The 14,716-nt window shown below is 35.9% G+C and overlaps 4 protein-coding genes and 1 non-coding gene across 7 annotated transcripts; all 5 read right to left on the reverse strand.

The window, feature by feature from the left end:
- Positions 1 to 1,820: 1,820 nt before the first annotated feature.
- LOC127901153 (reticulon-like protein B5) lies at positions 1,821 to 4,067 on the reverse strand. The gene is made up of 5 exons (XM_052437629.1): positions 3,745 to 4,067; positions 3,064 to 3,244; positions 2,771 to 2,912; positions 2,429 to 2,498; positions 1,821 to 2,338 (listed from the first exon to the last, which is right to left on the reverse strand). The coding sequence occupies exons 1-5, from the start codon at positions 3,941 to 3,943 to the stop codon at positions 2,181 to 2,183; spliced, it is 750 nt and encodes a 249-aa protein (XP_052293589.1). The 5' UTR covers positions 3,944 to 4,067; the 3' UTR covers positions 1,821 to 2,180.
- A 1,653-nt stretch (positions 4,068 to 5,720) lies between these two features.
- Positions 5,721 to 8,658, reverse strand: LOC112495771 (probable methyltransferase At1g29790). 3 transcript variants are annotated; one of them, XM_052437625.1, is made up of 3 exons: positions 7,820 to 8,658; positions 7,570 to 7,645; positions 5,721 to 7,465 (listed from the first exon to the last, which is right to left on the reverse strand). In XM_052437625.1, the coding sequence occupies exon 3, from the start codon at positions 7,412 to 7,414 to the stop codon at positions 6,197 to 6,199; it is 1,218 nt and encodes a 405-aa protein (XP_052293585.1). In that variant the 5' UTR covers positions 7,415 to 7,465; positions 7,570 to 7,645; positions 7,820 to 8,658; the 3' UTR covers positions 5,721 to 6,196. The 3 variants fall into 3 exon arrangements, with proteins under 3 accessions (XP_052293585.1, XP_052293584.1, XP_052293583.1); XM_052437624.1 differs by lacking the exon at positions 7,570 to 7,645; XM_052437623.1 differs by having other exon boundaries at positions 5,721 to 7,645.
- Positions 8,659 to 8,930: 272 nt separating this feature from the next.
- Positions 8,931 to 10,119, reverse strand: LOC127901154 (RING-H2 finger protein ATL67-like). The gene has a single exon (XM_052437630.1). The coding sequence runs from the start codon at positions 9,662 to 9,664 to the stop codon at positions 9,071 to 9,073; it is 594 nt and encodes a 197-aa protein (XP_052293590.1). The 5' UTR covers positions 9,665 to 10,119; the 3' UTR covers positions 8,931 to 9,070.
- Positions 10,120 to 11,379: 1,260 nt separating this feature from the next.
- On the reverse strand, positions 11,380 to 12,424 carry LOC102624269 (uncharacterized). Its single transcript, XM_006491133.4, has one exon. It carries the CDS (start codon positions 12,261 to 12,263, stop codon positions 11,529 to 11,531), a length of 735 nt encoding a protein of 244 aa, XP_006491196.2. The 5' UTR covers positions 12,264 to 12,424; the 3' UTR covers positions 11,380 to 11,528.
- Positions 12,425 to 13,158: 734 nt separating this feature from the next.
- TRNAA-AGC (transfer RNA alanine (anticodon AGC)) lies at positions 13,159 to 13,231 on the reverse strand. Its single transcript has one exon. It is a non-coding gene; the product is annotated as a tRNA-Ala (tRNA).
- Positions 13,232 to 14,716: the final 1,485 nt, after the last annotated feature.

The raw sequence follows: 14,716 nt of genomic DNA on the forward strand, positions 1-14,716 counted from the left end.
ATAACACAATACCCCCTCTGTGAACTGAAATGCCCATGCCGAATCCACAACCCGACCCGGATGCTATTTCCATTTCCGGCCACTTCACCGGCCAAGGTTGGTACCGATCGGAAGATCGTGCGATGCCGGTCATCTCCATGCCAATCTTGTCGCCGAAAAGCGTTCGGAAAGCTTCCGATTGAAGTCGTGAAAAGCCGCGGAACCGCCGCTTCAATTCGCCGTGATTTCTCCGGTTTCCGGTGATGCTATCACTTGAGTTTTGCTCCCCCTGATTCCCTCTGTATTTTCCGACCAATCACAGCCACCGGGGGGAGCCTATTTGCCGTTAATCGGTCATTGAAGGATTCACGGCTTTGGGAGCTCGATCCGGCGCCATCACCACGCGTGAGAGGTCACCACCACCACCGTTGGACTTAGCTCGGCCAAAAGTGTCTAACTTGAGTTTTCCGTCGCCGTCAGTTGAAATCCGGTCACCGTTGGTCAGCATGGGTATTTCGGTAATGTTCACATGGATGCAGTTGAAATTAATTTAATATTTGTAAAGTAAAGTTTAAATAAAAAAGAGTGAAAGGGGTTATATGATAATTTGCCACAAAAGACAAAAGGAAGTGGCATGGTGCCACTGTGGTACTGCAGGCTGATCCTGATATTTACAACTATAGTTTATAAAAAGTCATTTTACCCAAAATATTTTGTTTTAAGATAGAAGGGTTTGCAAGCTCACATCAGTTCTAAAATACCATGCCTTCCTTAAGATTAAAGTTTGACTAAATGTTAAATAAAATTACTTAAAAATCTGAATATGTTTTGGAGTAATTTTAGTTAATATATAATTAATAAGAAATTTATTTTTTTTAAAATTACTATCTAAATTTGTATTTACTTAACAATGTCAACTAATTTAATTAAAATATATTGATAAATTTTGTCGTTAAGGATGAAAAATTATATTGCCTTTACTATTTTGTTAAATTATTATTAAAAAAATATTCACTTAGTAACTATCTATAGGTTGTAAGGATTACATTACTGATGTGAGAAAAGTTCCAAAAAAAATGGATTCTAATTATAATTTAGAAATAATTTTTGTATATAAAATTAAAGTTAGTGATAAATTAACTGAAAGACATGAAAATAAAGATAAATTTTGCCTAGAGTAGATATGCCTTATTCGCAAGATGAAAGATCCATGACTTAAGAATGATAGCACGCATAAACGCCCTCTCGGATCACTTGCAGGATCCGATTAATACATTAGAGAACAAAGGTTATACGACTGGTATAAGGTAGGGTAAGGCACAGAGTGTGGAATGATTGTTATGTATTACCTATTTTTAATTATCCGACGGCGAAGTAACTCAAGGCTCAAGCAACAAGCATGTCACGTTACAACTCGTCAAATTTTCAATGTCTTTGAGGGACCCAAATCCAAAAACAAAATAAACCAGGTCCAGAAAAAGTATTACACCAAGGCAAAATGATGAGAGGTTAATTCCTCAGACATGAATGACTCATCACATGATTTTGGTTTTTGACTCTCCTTACAGAAATCAATGCACACTATTTTCTTTCCTAAAAGACCATATAAATTGTTACCGTAAAACAAGGACAAATTAATAGCATTTGAATTAAGAAATATTTATTAAATAAATAAATAAATATCATCCAATTATAATTTAACATTTGACCTGGAATCTAGATTGATCAAATTTATTATTTAATCGAGGTTTAATTTACTGAGGTTGAGATTCTATTGTATATGCAAGCTATCTTTGTGACAATCAAGAAAGCGTCGATCATCAAACATTTCATACCGACGATTCAAAGCTACTAGGGGTCATAAAATTACATGCACCATAATCATCCAAAAGAAAGATACAAAATGATGTACAAGAAACTGGGTAATATATCCAAATAGAACCCAGCCATGACAAAATCCCCTAGAATTGTAGAGCTATCTTCAAGCTACTCATAGTGCATGTAAATGAAACCACAATTCAGATCTGACCCCCATAAAATGCCAAAAATAATTCAACTTGCAAAGAAAAAATAAAACACTTGAAAATAGCTGGTCAGTAAGACAATGGAAATCGGCATACCAAGGTTATGGAATAGAATCACCAGCCAGCAAAACACATCACTACCCAAATGCCCACCAGAAATAAATTAGCTTCACTGGTTTAAACCCTCTTGGCTTTGACTGGAATCTTACTCAAAACCTTGGCATCAAATACTGCATATTGTTTTTTTATCTCAATCATTGCCTTCTCAGCTAAGGGATCAATCTTGTCCTCATACTTCTCATAGAGAACAGGCACAATGTGCAGCAAAACCAAAGCTGTTTTCACAGATCAAAATTATCCGTTATCAGAAAAATATTATACAAAATTGAATCATTAAGCCTGAAAAGAACTTCCGATGTAATTACCTATATAAAACAAGGTCAAGAAGTTGCACCAACTCCCCACAACTGACAGCACCCACAAGGCAGCTATAGCCTGAAATATAAAACATTGCATTCTTAATTATACAAATAAAACAATTATTTTTTTGGGAAAAAAAGGAAGGGTACTTTATTGCAGGTGCTTCCCACATTAAGCAATTGGTCAACATTAGACATTGTGCTTCCCGTAACTAAGTAATTACGCCCCTAAACGCATAAATCACAAATAAAGTGTTCTTTTCCTTCCGACCAATAACAGCAGTAGAGTTCATGTTTCAATAGAAAGGAGAATAGCTCACAAATTAGATGGATAGAAAATGCACATACCATGAGAAAACTCTTCAAATCTCTTCCTGATGCAATACTCCGCAATACTGCAAAAGCATGGTTGAGTTCAATCCTAAAGGCAGAAGCAACCTGCAGGAATGGCTCCTCAGGAAGATGAACTTCAGGGATGCAGGGTGGGGCCCTACAACAGAAGTGGTGTGCTATCAATTTGTTGAAGGTAGAAGTAAAAATATGGCGTTCAAAAAAAAAAAAACCACAAACATGCTTACGGAAGAAACGAATCAAGAAATAGATCACAAAAGGCACTGAAATTACAAGTGCCGAATGCTTACTTCTTAATGAAGGTATGGGCATTGGCCCACAGGAACAAGATTGCAAGTGCAAGAATTAAGGTGTGGCAGACCAAAGTAAGCAGGTGGTATTCAAACAACTCGAAAAGGACCCAGATAGCCGTGGCTCCACCTAGTACACCCGCTGAAATCTTCTTGTTCCTCCACAAAAAAACATCAGCAGCTGCAATAAATCAATTCAACAAATACAGTGGGACACAGAGAGAAGAGCAAACAACGGGTTTAAATAACACTATAATGCTATCTATATATATTTTTTTGGGTGATTATTATCTGTCTTTGTTAGATGGTTACAAAGTAAATCTGACAGACAAAATCAAGACACTTCGATCTTCTGTTCTACATTATCATTCAGTTTAACCTTACAAAAATATTCATTAACAAATAACAAGCTTAATTATGTCAATGACTATAACCTCATTTGTTCTTTTTTCTAACTTGTTTTTTCTCAGCAACCAAACAGCCAGTAATAAATTTAATAAATAAATTAGTTTCCGCATTTTATTTCCCTGACATTTTATGCCTTCACTTTAGTGATCAACCCAAACAGAGGTTTCAAATATTACACCAACGAACATTTAACCAATTTATTTAAATCCTAACAATTAAGTCTGAAAATGTAAATAAGTTTAAAAGGGAAAGGAAATGAGAAAGAATTCGTACGCTTTCCACCACCGAAAACCTGGTGAACCGGCCGCTCTCTGCCAAATAAACGATAAATATCCGCCTTCACAGACGACTGGGCAGCCGGTTCCTCATTATCAGAATCCGAAGACGACGATGACGAGGAATCGTGATCGTGAATCTTCTCGCTTACCTTCTCCATTGGCGGTTCCGCCGGATTCTCTTCACGCTCCGCCATCTTTTCTCGGAAAACCTAATTGAATTTTTTTTTTTTTTTGGCGAAATTTCGGTGCGAGGGACAATGAAAGGGAAAAGAAAGCTGATGTTTCTGTCCGGTGTAATTGTAAATGATGTGATGAGGGGGCATGTATTTAACCAAATATTTAATTTATATTATTTAAATAACTAAACCATAATATTAAAAATTGTAATATTTGAATCTAATTCAACGTATCATTCATTTATTAAACTGTAAATTTCATAATTTTTAAAATTATTTGTATAAAACATCAATTAAAACCTAAATATTGAAATAAACTATAAATTTCTGTAAAAAAAAAAAAAGCTCTTAATTAAAGATGGATGAAGCTTTGGGGGCAAATTTGAAATGGAAAAAAAAATTGACGTCGTCAATTTAATAGTTCGAAAGGAGACGGCGTTAAATTTGATTTAAGCCAAAGGTGGTGTCTGGCACCTTTTTTTTTTAATATTCCTTCCATCAGTGCTTTTTCATTCTTGAAACGGAGAGGCAACAGTAGGGAGTGGGGACTACGGATGTATCAAAAGTCACCGACCTGGTTAAAAAGGAAATGGGACACGTGGCCATCTGAAGTGGGACTGACGGGATGAGAGGCATGGACGGCCAGTGCTTTTTATTGGTCGGGTGAGGCTAACGTCAGTGCGCTCCATGTTAAGCTGAATTTTACGAGAATATCCTGGTACTATCAAATCACAATTGCTACCATTTGAAATATGATCTTTTGGTCCTATAAGTATAAGGGATCCCTCACCGGCTGCTTTTTTTAAATTAGTTCAAATCTTGATGGATAGAGGGTATATATAAACATATATATATATATATATGTGTGTGTGTGTGTTTTGCCGTGTTTTCATTTTGGAAAAAATAAAAGATTATTTTTTTAAAATTTTTTACCTAAGAGATTTATCTGTTTATACGTTAAAATGTATATGACATTATAATTGGATAGCAATCAGGCATCTGCCACTGATAAATTCGCGGAGAAAGAATGATCGAAAGCTACATAAAGAGTCCATTTTCCTTCGCATTGGTGTCAATGTCATTGTACAACAGTCATTCGATGGGAAAGGGTCATGAAGCCAATTGAGCATTATCGCATTTGATGGAGACGGCATCCTTCCCTTTGGCTTATTATGGTAATGGTCCTGTCATGCCATCATTCATACTTTACAAAGAATATTACATACGAGGCATGATCCTATACGCATCATCGCCTATGTTTTGACGTGTGATGAGACATATACTAAAACTTTATGGGTAAGATTGCAGGATTTACAAAGCAATTTGGTCAATCAATTCTTAACATGGGTCGCGTCGCGCATCTAATGTCTTGGTCAGCTTTTTATTTTATATATATAAAAAAAAATTATTATCGAATAAAAATTTTCTTAAGTTAGTAAAGTATGAAATAAATTAGAAAAAAATACATACTTGAATGTAGTATGTTTTATTCTATAATATATTAGAATATATATTTTTCTTATTTTTTATAAACACTGATTATATATATAAAGAGAGAGAGAGAGAGTACTAATTTGATCAAGGATACTAAACTTCGTTAAAATTTAACAAAGTTGAGAAATATATATATAATAAAACATAATATAATTATAGTATAATGCAATCAAATATAATATAATAATTTTCTTATTGGGGATCCATTATGATCATGACCAACTTAAAAATTTGTGTTATTTTTTTAATCTTTTAAGTTTGTCACAAAGAAATAGATGTAATGCTAAGTGCGTGTAACTTAGGGGGATCCCTAATATAAACAAATTACGAACGAAGCATGTGTACACGGCTCTAAAGAGTCAGGTCTTTACAAGAAAATTGCATCTCTCAGCAACCGTTGTCCTCCCCTTTAACCGCCATTCAATCATCAAGCTTATAAGAAGAACGAGGAGAGGGAGCTTCCCTCTCCTATTGGAGTTCCCTTTAACACAAAAATGAACCATTGATAGAGTTCAACAAACAAATGGCTCGATTCCACTGTCTAATTTTCTTATGAAAAATGAAAGCAATGAACAGATGTAAGAGATCGCATCAATCAGTCATTTTCTCGTGGAATGTGTAGTTTCATTTGACTCAAGAAACAAAACAATAAGAGATATGCAGTAGGCAGGTAGCACATTAAATATCAACTACAATGAATGTGTTGAAGGCAGATATTTAAAGAGATGTAAGACTCAGTGATGTATGAAAAATAATACCATACTTTTGATGCAACAATTATCTTCGGAAAGGTCTCGGTGGCTTCTCTAAAACAGCAGAAAAGAAAACCTCTCGATCATCTTTATCCCTCTTTGGAACAACGACCCATTTATGCTTCTTGTACTTCAGCATCTTAAAGACCTCCAAATAATCATTCATATCTTCCTTGGCGCAGAAGAAGCTGTCAATCCAAAGTAAACCCCCAGGCCTCAAAACTCTATCCCAATCGTATAATATGAAGTCCAGGAGCACAAAATCAATCCATCCGTCAAGAAATCTTGTCGTGTGGATCAAATCCAGGGTATTGTCAAAGAATGGAACCCGCTGATTTATTGTTATGTACAAAGGGACAAGCCCTCTTAGAGCTATCATTTCATTAAAAGGTGCCCCGAGATTAATAATTGCCGAGACTAATGTGACATTGAACTCTCTCATTCTTGCCGCAAAAGTCCCTGTTCCTATGCTGAAATCTAATCCAATTCGAATCTCGCCAGGCTTAATATCAAGCACTTCAGGTATCAAAAAGTCTGCAGTTAAATTGGTGATGGGATCTATGTCTACATTCTTAATCCATCTGGGCATTTCATGATCAGTAAGATTAAAACAATCAGCACATTTGAAGAACCCTTTATGAGTTGCATTGCTAGCAAGACAAGTGAAGTTTTTGCATCTATACTGACTCCATCGCACATTTCTATTGTCTGGAAGCTTCCACATAGACTCGTTGATGTAAAAAGGCCGGCTATAGAGCTGAGGGGCTCTTGAGAAGCATCGTCTTCTTGGTAAGGGATCACAGCCATGAACCATCAGCTTTTGAGCTAGCTTCCAGTCATCATTGCAGATTTCACCAACATCGTAATCCATGTATTCTTCAAGCTCTTTCTTCATGGAAAAACAAGCGTGGCCAATACTATTGAATGTTCCGTTAGCTCCCATGAAATTCTGTTTTCCTAATCTGTTAGGCTTGACCTTAACATACTTGCGAATCTCTTCAATCAAAAAGTAGTCAGCTGGCTCATCAGACTGTTGCTTTGGTTTTAACAGAGGATGGACAGCTTTGATTTCACTGTTATGCCAATAACCAATCCCTTCATTCAACGGCAAATATTCCTGCACTGACTCAAGAAGTCCCAGAATGTCAGCAAGAAAAGCACTGTGTCTCAACAGAGATGCTGGTGATGATGAATCCATTGGCAAATCTCTCAAGTCACTCATTTCTTTTCGAATTTTCTCCATAACAATTTGAACTGTGCCTCTGATCACTTGACTCCCATTTCTGCCTTCACTCTTGAGATCAACATTATAATTGCAGAAGGCATCAGCGACAAGAAGAGATCTGATGGAGTAGAACTTCGACAAGGTAGCAATAGAAATAAGAAGAGCAAATGTACCCAAAATAAAAATAGACGTGTGAACCCCTCTAAATGATCCTAACTTCATCAGAACATTTGGCTTCCTCATCTCTCTCTTGATTGAAAATCAACAAGAATTCACAGTTCAAATGAAAAAACAACAGTCACTCACTGTGTAATAATTCTGACAAATAATGACCCAGATATCTACAAACCTTAAAACCTACATGCAGTCAAATTAAGAAATTTACAAGAAACATTCAGTAAACATTACAGCTGTGGAAATTACCTGAAACTGGAAGCTGAGAGAATCAAGGGAGGTGAGATTAAACCAAGTAACCAAGATACCATATATTTTAACTGATGAACAAAGTTGTGGAATTGGAGATTGGATGATGTTGAGACCAGTCCCTGGAGTGGGAGCATTTTCTGAGGAAAAAGCAACCTACTGAAAATTACGGAGAGTATTCTATTTCTATAACTATTCCACAAATTTTGCAATACACTCTAGATAGCTAGTCAACGCTATCAAATATCTTAAAACTTAAATCTCTCTGTAGCCTGTATACTACATTATGTAAAAATCAATTTATTATATAGAAATATAGAGGGTATGAACTTATGAAACAGCCCAATCAATCAATAGTTCAAGTCACAGCAATCAAGGCTATCTCATTAATTGCTTTAAATCTCAGATACCATTTGTGAGATTATTATATTGAGAAAAAGTTTTCCTTTGTCTTTGCATCTGCCTGCAAATACCATTTCTTAAAGATTTCTAGGGAAACCCAGCTGATTAAACTATGCCATTGCTTGAGTTCCATTCAATGTACTCTTAAGTCTTTTGCTTGCTTCTAAAAGAAGTATAACATGCTTGAAGAATTAAGTATTGCAGACTTCAAATTATTCAAGGATTTTTGTTTTTAACAAGAATCTTCTCACATGAGACCATCTCATCCAGAATTATATATATGACCATCAATTTATGCAATCACGTATGTAGATAAATCAAATTTCAATTAAAAATTGCTGTCAAATAACAGAAAAAATAAATAAAGAAAAAGAAAACAATAAAACTGAAGTCTAGGTCCTTGATTGTCTCATTTCTAAGCTGGCAGCTTCATCTTTGTAAGCATCGGAATAAAAACAAAAGAATAATTGGAAGCAAATGGGAAAGAGGGAAAGTCATAATAGCCTTAAGGGACCGGATCCAGCTGGATCTCAATCAACTTTAACGTTTAGTTTATGATAGAATGGGAAAGGAAACTGAATTTTTTTTTCTTTTCTTAATTCACATTAATCTGTTTGTACAGACAAGCTTTGCTCAAATGAACATCAATTAACAGAGAACAGAAAATTCAAAGATTCAATTAGAAAATTAGAAATTGTCACGCAAAACAGGGCAGGAGAAATAATTCCCATGACTAAATTAATAACTCAATTTTATAACACTCTCGCTACAATCGCCTAAAAGAAAATAAAGATTTACAAATCAAACACCCCCAACAAACCAGACAGAGCAAAGCAAGGCAAAGCGATATCATCTCCTCCTTCGATCGGCAGCATATTGAGACAAAGGGACGACCTCTTGCAACGGCGTAGAAAGCGGGGTGGGCAACGGGGAGTTTCGACAAACGGGGCAGGACCCATTAAGCTTAAGCCAAGCATCAACACAACAGAGATGAAAATAGTGTCTACACTCAGGCATCATCCTTAACATCTCCAAATCCTTGTACTCACAAAGACAAATGGAACACGTCGTATTAATATTATTACTATTATTGTTACCCGAAACACTCTCTTTAGTGAACTGAAACTTGGGGTACGAATTAATAACAGCTTGATCAAGACCAACGACTAAGTTATCGTCATCTTGGTTCCGGTTCTCCTCCTGGCCGTCATCTTCAGCAACAAAAATAATACGAGGGAGAATGATTCCATCATTAGAAACACTGTTGTTATTTTCATGTGGGTTTGCGTTTGAATTATGGCTGCTGTTGTTGCGACGGCAACAAATATAAGAAGCGAGGAGGACGGTGGAGAGAAGGACTAAGAAGCCGAGAGCAATGGCGATGGAATAGCCCAGGCCTATGTTTGTGAGATAATTTGGTGAGGGAGTAGCGGGAGTGGACATTTGAAGACGGAGCTTTCGAATCCATTAAGGTGAGTGAAATTAGAGGAGCCTTTCTTTTTCTTTGGGAGAAGGTGGGTGGGTTTCCAGCTGCAGCATTTAATACTGGGTTTGCAAACAGAGGCCGTCATTTATTATGATTTGTTGTGTGAGTTGTGTGCGTGTTAAAAACAGTTTTGTTTGGTCTTTTGGTCATTTGGTAAATGGAATGGTGGGTGTGGAAGCAAATGGAATCATCTCATCTGTGATTTTTGAAGTGGCGACAGTATCGTCACAAGCTCGTAAACGTGATTTTCAATCACATTGGCGATTGCCTTTGCCAGTTTTTCTTTGGGATTTCTTCAGTATCTTTCTTTGGATTCTTGGTCAACTCTTCTACAACTTTACCGGAATGTTTTTGTTTTTGAAGTACAGCTCGATCTAAAAGACCACACAGATTTGGATGATCTCAATCTTTAGGCATTTGTAGATACCTACCAAATTAAATATGATAATTTCATGGCCGATAAGGAATAGAAAGCAATAATATTATTTTTACAAAGTTATGATTTTGTAATTTAACTTTTTAAGTATGGCAGGCAAAAAAAAAAAAAAAAAAAAAACTGTTTTATAATCTACCATGATTAACGATTTTGTCTCAATACTTTGATTTAATGGCTAAAGACTTTTAGAAATAATTTTATGTCGGAAAATCTTTATGAGTGTGTGTATAATAATAATTCTTTAACGAAGACATTGTTATTTTAACAAAATAAAAATATTAACAACACAAAAATATTTAATATTTAATATATTAAAATCTATATAATTTTTTTATTTTAGCGTACATCCTCGCTTTATTTTTTAAAAAAAACTATATATATATAAAAGTTGTTTGTTCATATTCTTGGCAAAACATGAGTGTAGTAGTGTACAATTATTTTCATATTATATGGACCACGTTCAATAATAATCAACTGCATCCAAAAGTTGATCAAATTAAGAAACGACAGTGTGTGGCCCAATGCATTATGCATATTAAAAGGAAAGCTCTTCTTTCAACTTTTGTTACATCACCCTCATGTTTCATCGATTTATGCACAAGCACTAATCGTCCTCACTAATTCGGTCAAAAGTTCACATGGATCCTGGAATATTTTGAGCTTGGTGTGATATCTGGTCAACGAATCTTTCTTTATTTCTTAAAATCAGGTTAGGTAGTTTCCAATTTCCAAATAACATGCTATTGGAAAAAAAAAAGTTAATATAATCATCTCCATCCATGATAGCTACTAACTGGACTACAAAATAAATTAATATAATTTTAAAAAATGAAGTAGCTCAACTTCGTCTCTACCAAGCACCAGCACAAATCTAAAAATATCTTCTTCTTCTTCTTCTTCTTTTATTATGTGTTTACTTATCTAATTGAGAGAATCGAATTCTAACATAAAAATATTTAGTAATATTTATTTTATTAAAATAAAAGGAAAATGAGAGAAAATATGTAGAGTTCACATATTTTTGAGTTAATAAATTAGAACTTAATTTATATGGGTAATTGTGATTCGGCTTTCATCTTCAATTAAAATATTATGGTTATATTATTATTGCTGTTATTCTTATTATTGCCATTGTTGTTATTATTATTAATAATCATCATCATCAAACATGGTCAAAATTTAAGAAAATAATTTGGAGGTATTATATGCGCATATGGGATCAAAACGATCGCATACTAATGAAAAACTTCAATCCTCTTTCACTTATTCAAAACTTAAATGTAACCGCAAAACACATATAACGCGACACCGCATGTATAGTTATGATTAAGACTAAGCAAGCATGCATGTACATATGATATGCCCAAGAGCCCAAGAGCAAGAGCCTAGAATTGAACCTTTCGCTTGCAATTGAATTGATAAATTTGCAGGCTCGTCGTATTAAGTTGGGAACTGCAGTTGAACTTTACGACAACGTGCCTCTTAAAAAGATTCAAAATATTCGCCCTTCCACCAACTCTTGTGTAGCTGTCCAAGACCAAAATACCTGACTCAATGTCCGCGCTCAAATTGGGGCTCGACATCGCCCGGTCTGTGATCAAGTCGACAGTGAGATTCATCCGCAGGGTCCGCCAAGCCCGGACTAGACCCGGTGGGCCCCTGGCTTCGCCCACCAGGTCCCCACGGTGGTATAGACCTGTGATAATGGTGTCGCCGTATTTGAAAGATGCTACGTTTGGATTTTTCACTGACATGTCTGCTATCAGTGATATGTTCACCCCAGGCTTCGGAATTGTGCCGTTAACTAGTTCGAGCTTGGTGATTGTCCAGTTGTTCAATCTGATTTTGGGATTCTTGACACGAAATACAGTGAAGATTAGAATTATTAGAATCACTATTGCTAGGATGACCAAAAGGGCTGCGATGCAACAGCAGATTTTGATTGATCTTCTGCGACGGGCTTTCGCTGCCCACGAGGGCGAGGCCATGATGTTTTCGTCATCGCCACCGCTGCTCAGGCGATCATGATCTGCTCCCGGAGCTTTCTTCTTTTCTGCCATGCCTAGATGGCTGGAGGCTCTAGTTGGGGAGTTGGTGATGTTGGAAATTTTATGTTTCATTTCTATATATACACACCATGGAATGGTTATTTATAAGGTAAGTGGCCAGGAGAGTCTCAACTCTCAAGTCATGTACATTTTCTGGATCAGGTTTTAGTAGTGATATGTGAACTAATCAACCAAATTTTCAAGTTGTTGAATGTTGAATTATTGTGCCATTTTTCTGCTGCATAATTAACTGAAAATTTTATTTCATGTGGTGCGTAACTCATAACTGAAGTCAACAATTTCCTTAATTTTAAAACTGTAAAATATCTTCATTAGCTTATGGAAATGGAATAAATAATGTATTGTACGCTGAGAACAAGAATCTGTGCCCTCTATCATCTGTGGTAATCCAAGAAATTTGCAATTGTAAATCAAAGCGATGTAACAAACATCCCAGCCAATTATCCATTATTAATCATATACTAACTGCATAAGACGAAGAAAAGTATAATATTATTGCAAATTATTACTGTAAATTTTGGGAGTGCATACTGGGAGAATGAGAGCAGCAGAACTTCGTATGTAAGTACATACATAGAGAGAAGAAGATTGCAAAGAAAGTAAGAAATAAGGGAAAATTATTTGCAGCCAACTTCAACCAATGATTTTTATACACGTGATAAGATACTATTGGCCATATTATCATTTCACGGGCTGTATCTTACATAGAGTGTAAGGTGGCAAAACCCTTTGTCTTATGCATACATGGACGGCTTTTCTTAGTTTGAATTTTGATCTGAGGTTGTTACATTCCCAACGGGGTGCCAATATTGATTAGACGAATGGCAAATAACACAAAAGTCAAACAATATTATAATATGATGGCAGTACTGTCAGTACATCATCAATTCATCGTCGTGGTATGATGAGCTGGACAAGCTTGCTACCGGCGTTTCAAAAATGAAAATGGAGATGCGGGGTATCGATCCCCGTACCTCTCGCATGCTAAGCGAGCGCTCTACCATCTGAGCTACATCCCCATGCCATTGGATTCTTAAGTTTTAATTTTCTTGTATAACAACTAAAATTAAGCTACGCTGCTCCTCATTCTCGGGTTCCTAGAAAGGCTCGGAGTTGAGTCGGATATGCAGACGGTCACTTGATACACTCTCTCTCTCTTTTTTTCTTTTTTATTGGTTCAAAAATTTACTGATTGGCCATTGTTGCCATCGAAGTTGTGAACATTTAACACTGAATCAAGCTATGAATATATATGTATCGGGATATATGAAGAAACTGTTAAAGAGTGTAGTTGAATTGTTAAAACATACAGAAGAAGTAAACCATCCACTTTGACAGATGTCAGATATGTGCCAGCGGGGGGAAAACAAAAAAGAGCAGAAATTTTTTTTTATCTGAGTAATACTAATCTTTTAATAATTTTTTATTATGTATTTTTTAGTAGCAGTATATAAGTAAAATTTATCGTCTTTTATTTTTTTATTTATTAATAATTAATCAATAATTAAGTGATTTATTCATAGATTAGATCATAAGAAATTTTTTATCTTAAAAAAAAACATATTTCTATCTCACTCGGAACGAAGTTCGACAAGTCGGGCTGTCGTGAAGTTAAGCCGGGCTGTCGTGAAGTTATTAAGCATTTACTGGCTTTTTCAGGCCCAAACACACATCGTCTGAGGGAAACAAAACGCATTCATTAACAATAACGACCATCAGTATGACACAATAATATCACATCTCCATCAACCACCATGATTGGAATTTGGAATAAAATGAGCAAATTATATATAAATATATATATATATATAACTAATTCTTAAAAAAATCAGTGAGCGTAGGGAGTTTGACCTCGCCCTGGGTGGAAAGAGGAATAGTGAAGTTGCCAATGAGAGGAAGGTCAATAATGAGACCCACTTCGAGTAGATAATCAATGTCCCAGTCCCTTGCAATATCTTTGACCAAGCTCACAAGTACGCTATGGGGCACCTTCACTGGCACATTCAGCACTGTTTTGTCATTGCCTTTTATTGACCCAGGGTCCGGGATTGTTCCTGTGGCTATCACCCTGATTGATGACCTACAACCAAAAACCGAGCCACATCATTTGCATTCACACCCCCACCCACCCACCCACCATTTATTAATTACTCTATAAAATGTAAATTATATATTCATATGCATTGAAATCGAAACGTTTACGTATTATATAGAAGACATACACGCGTACGGGTATCATTTAATTGATCTGCAGATGGAGAATAGAACAAACCTGCCATCGCTTTTGAGGACATAGGAGATCTCACAAATGGGAATTGAATGGCTGTAAGGATTATCAATAGAGACATCGGCCAAATAATCCACGCCTTCACGACTCACGCCCTTGAGACGAAATTTGGAGAGGCTGGCCTCCGGCTTCCTCATATTCGTCACCTTGTCCGTCACATAGTTCTTTGCCTTGTCCACCAACTGCGCCATTTTATCCACACATAATAAATCACCAA

This window comes from Citrus sinensis, chromosome 3 (assembly GCF_022201045.2).
Source record: "Citrus sinensis cultivar Valencia sweet orange chromosome 3, DVS_A1.0, whole genome shotgun sequence".
Classification (NCBI taxonomy): domain Eukaryota; kingdom Viridiplantae; phylum Streptophyta; class Magnoliopsida; order Sapindales; family Rutaceae; genus Citrus; species Citrus sinensis.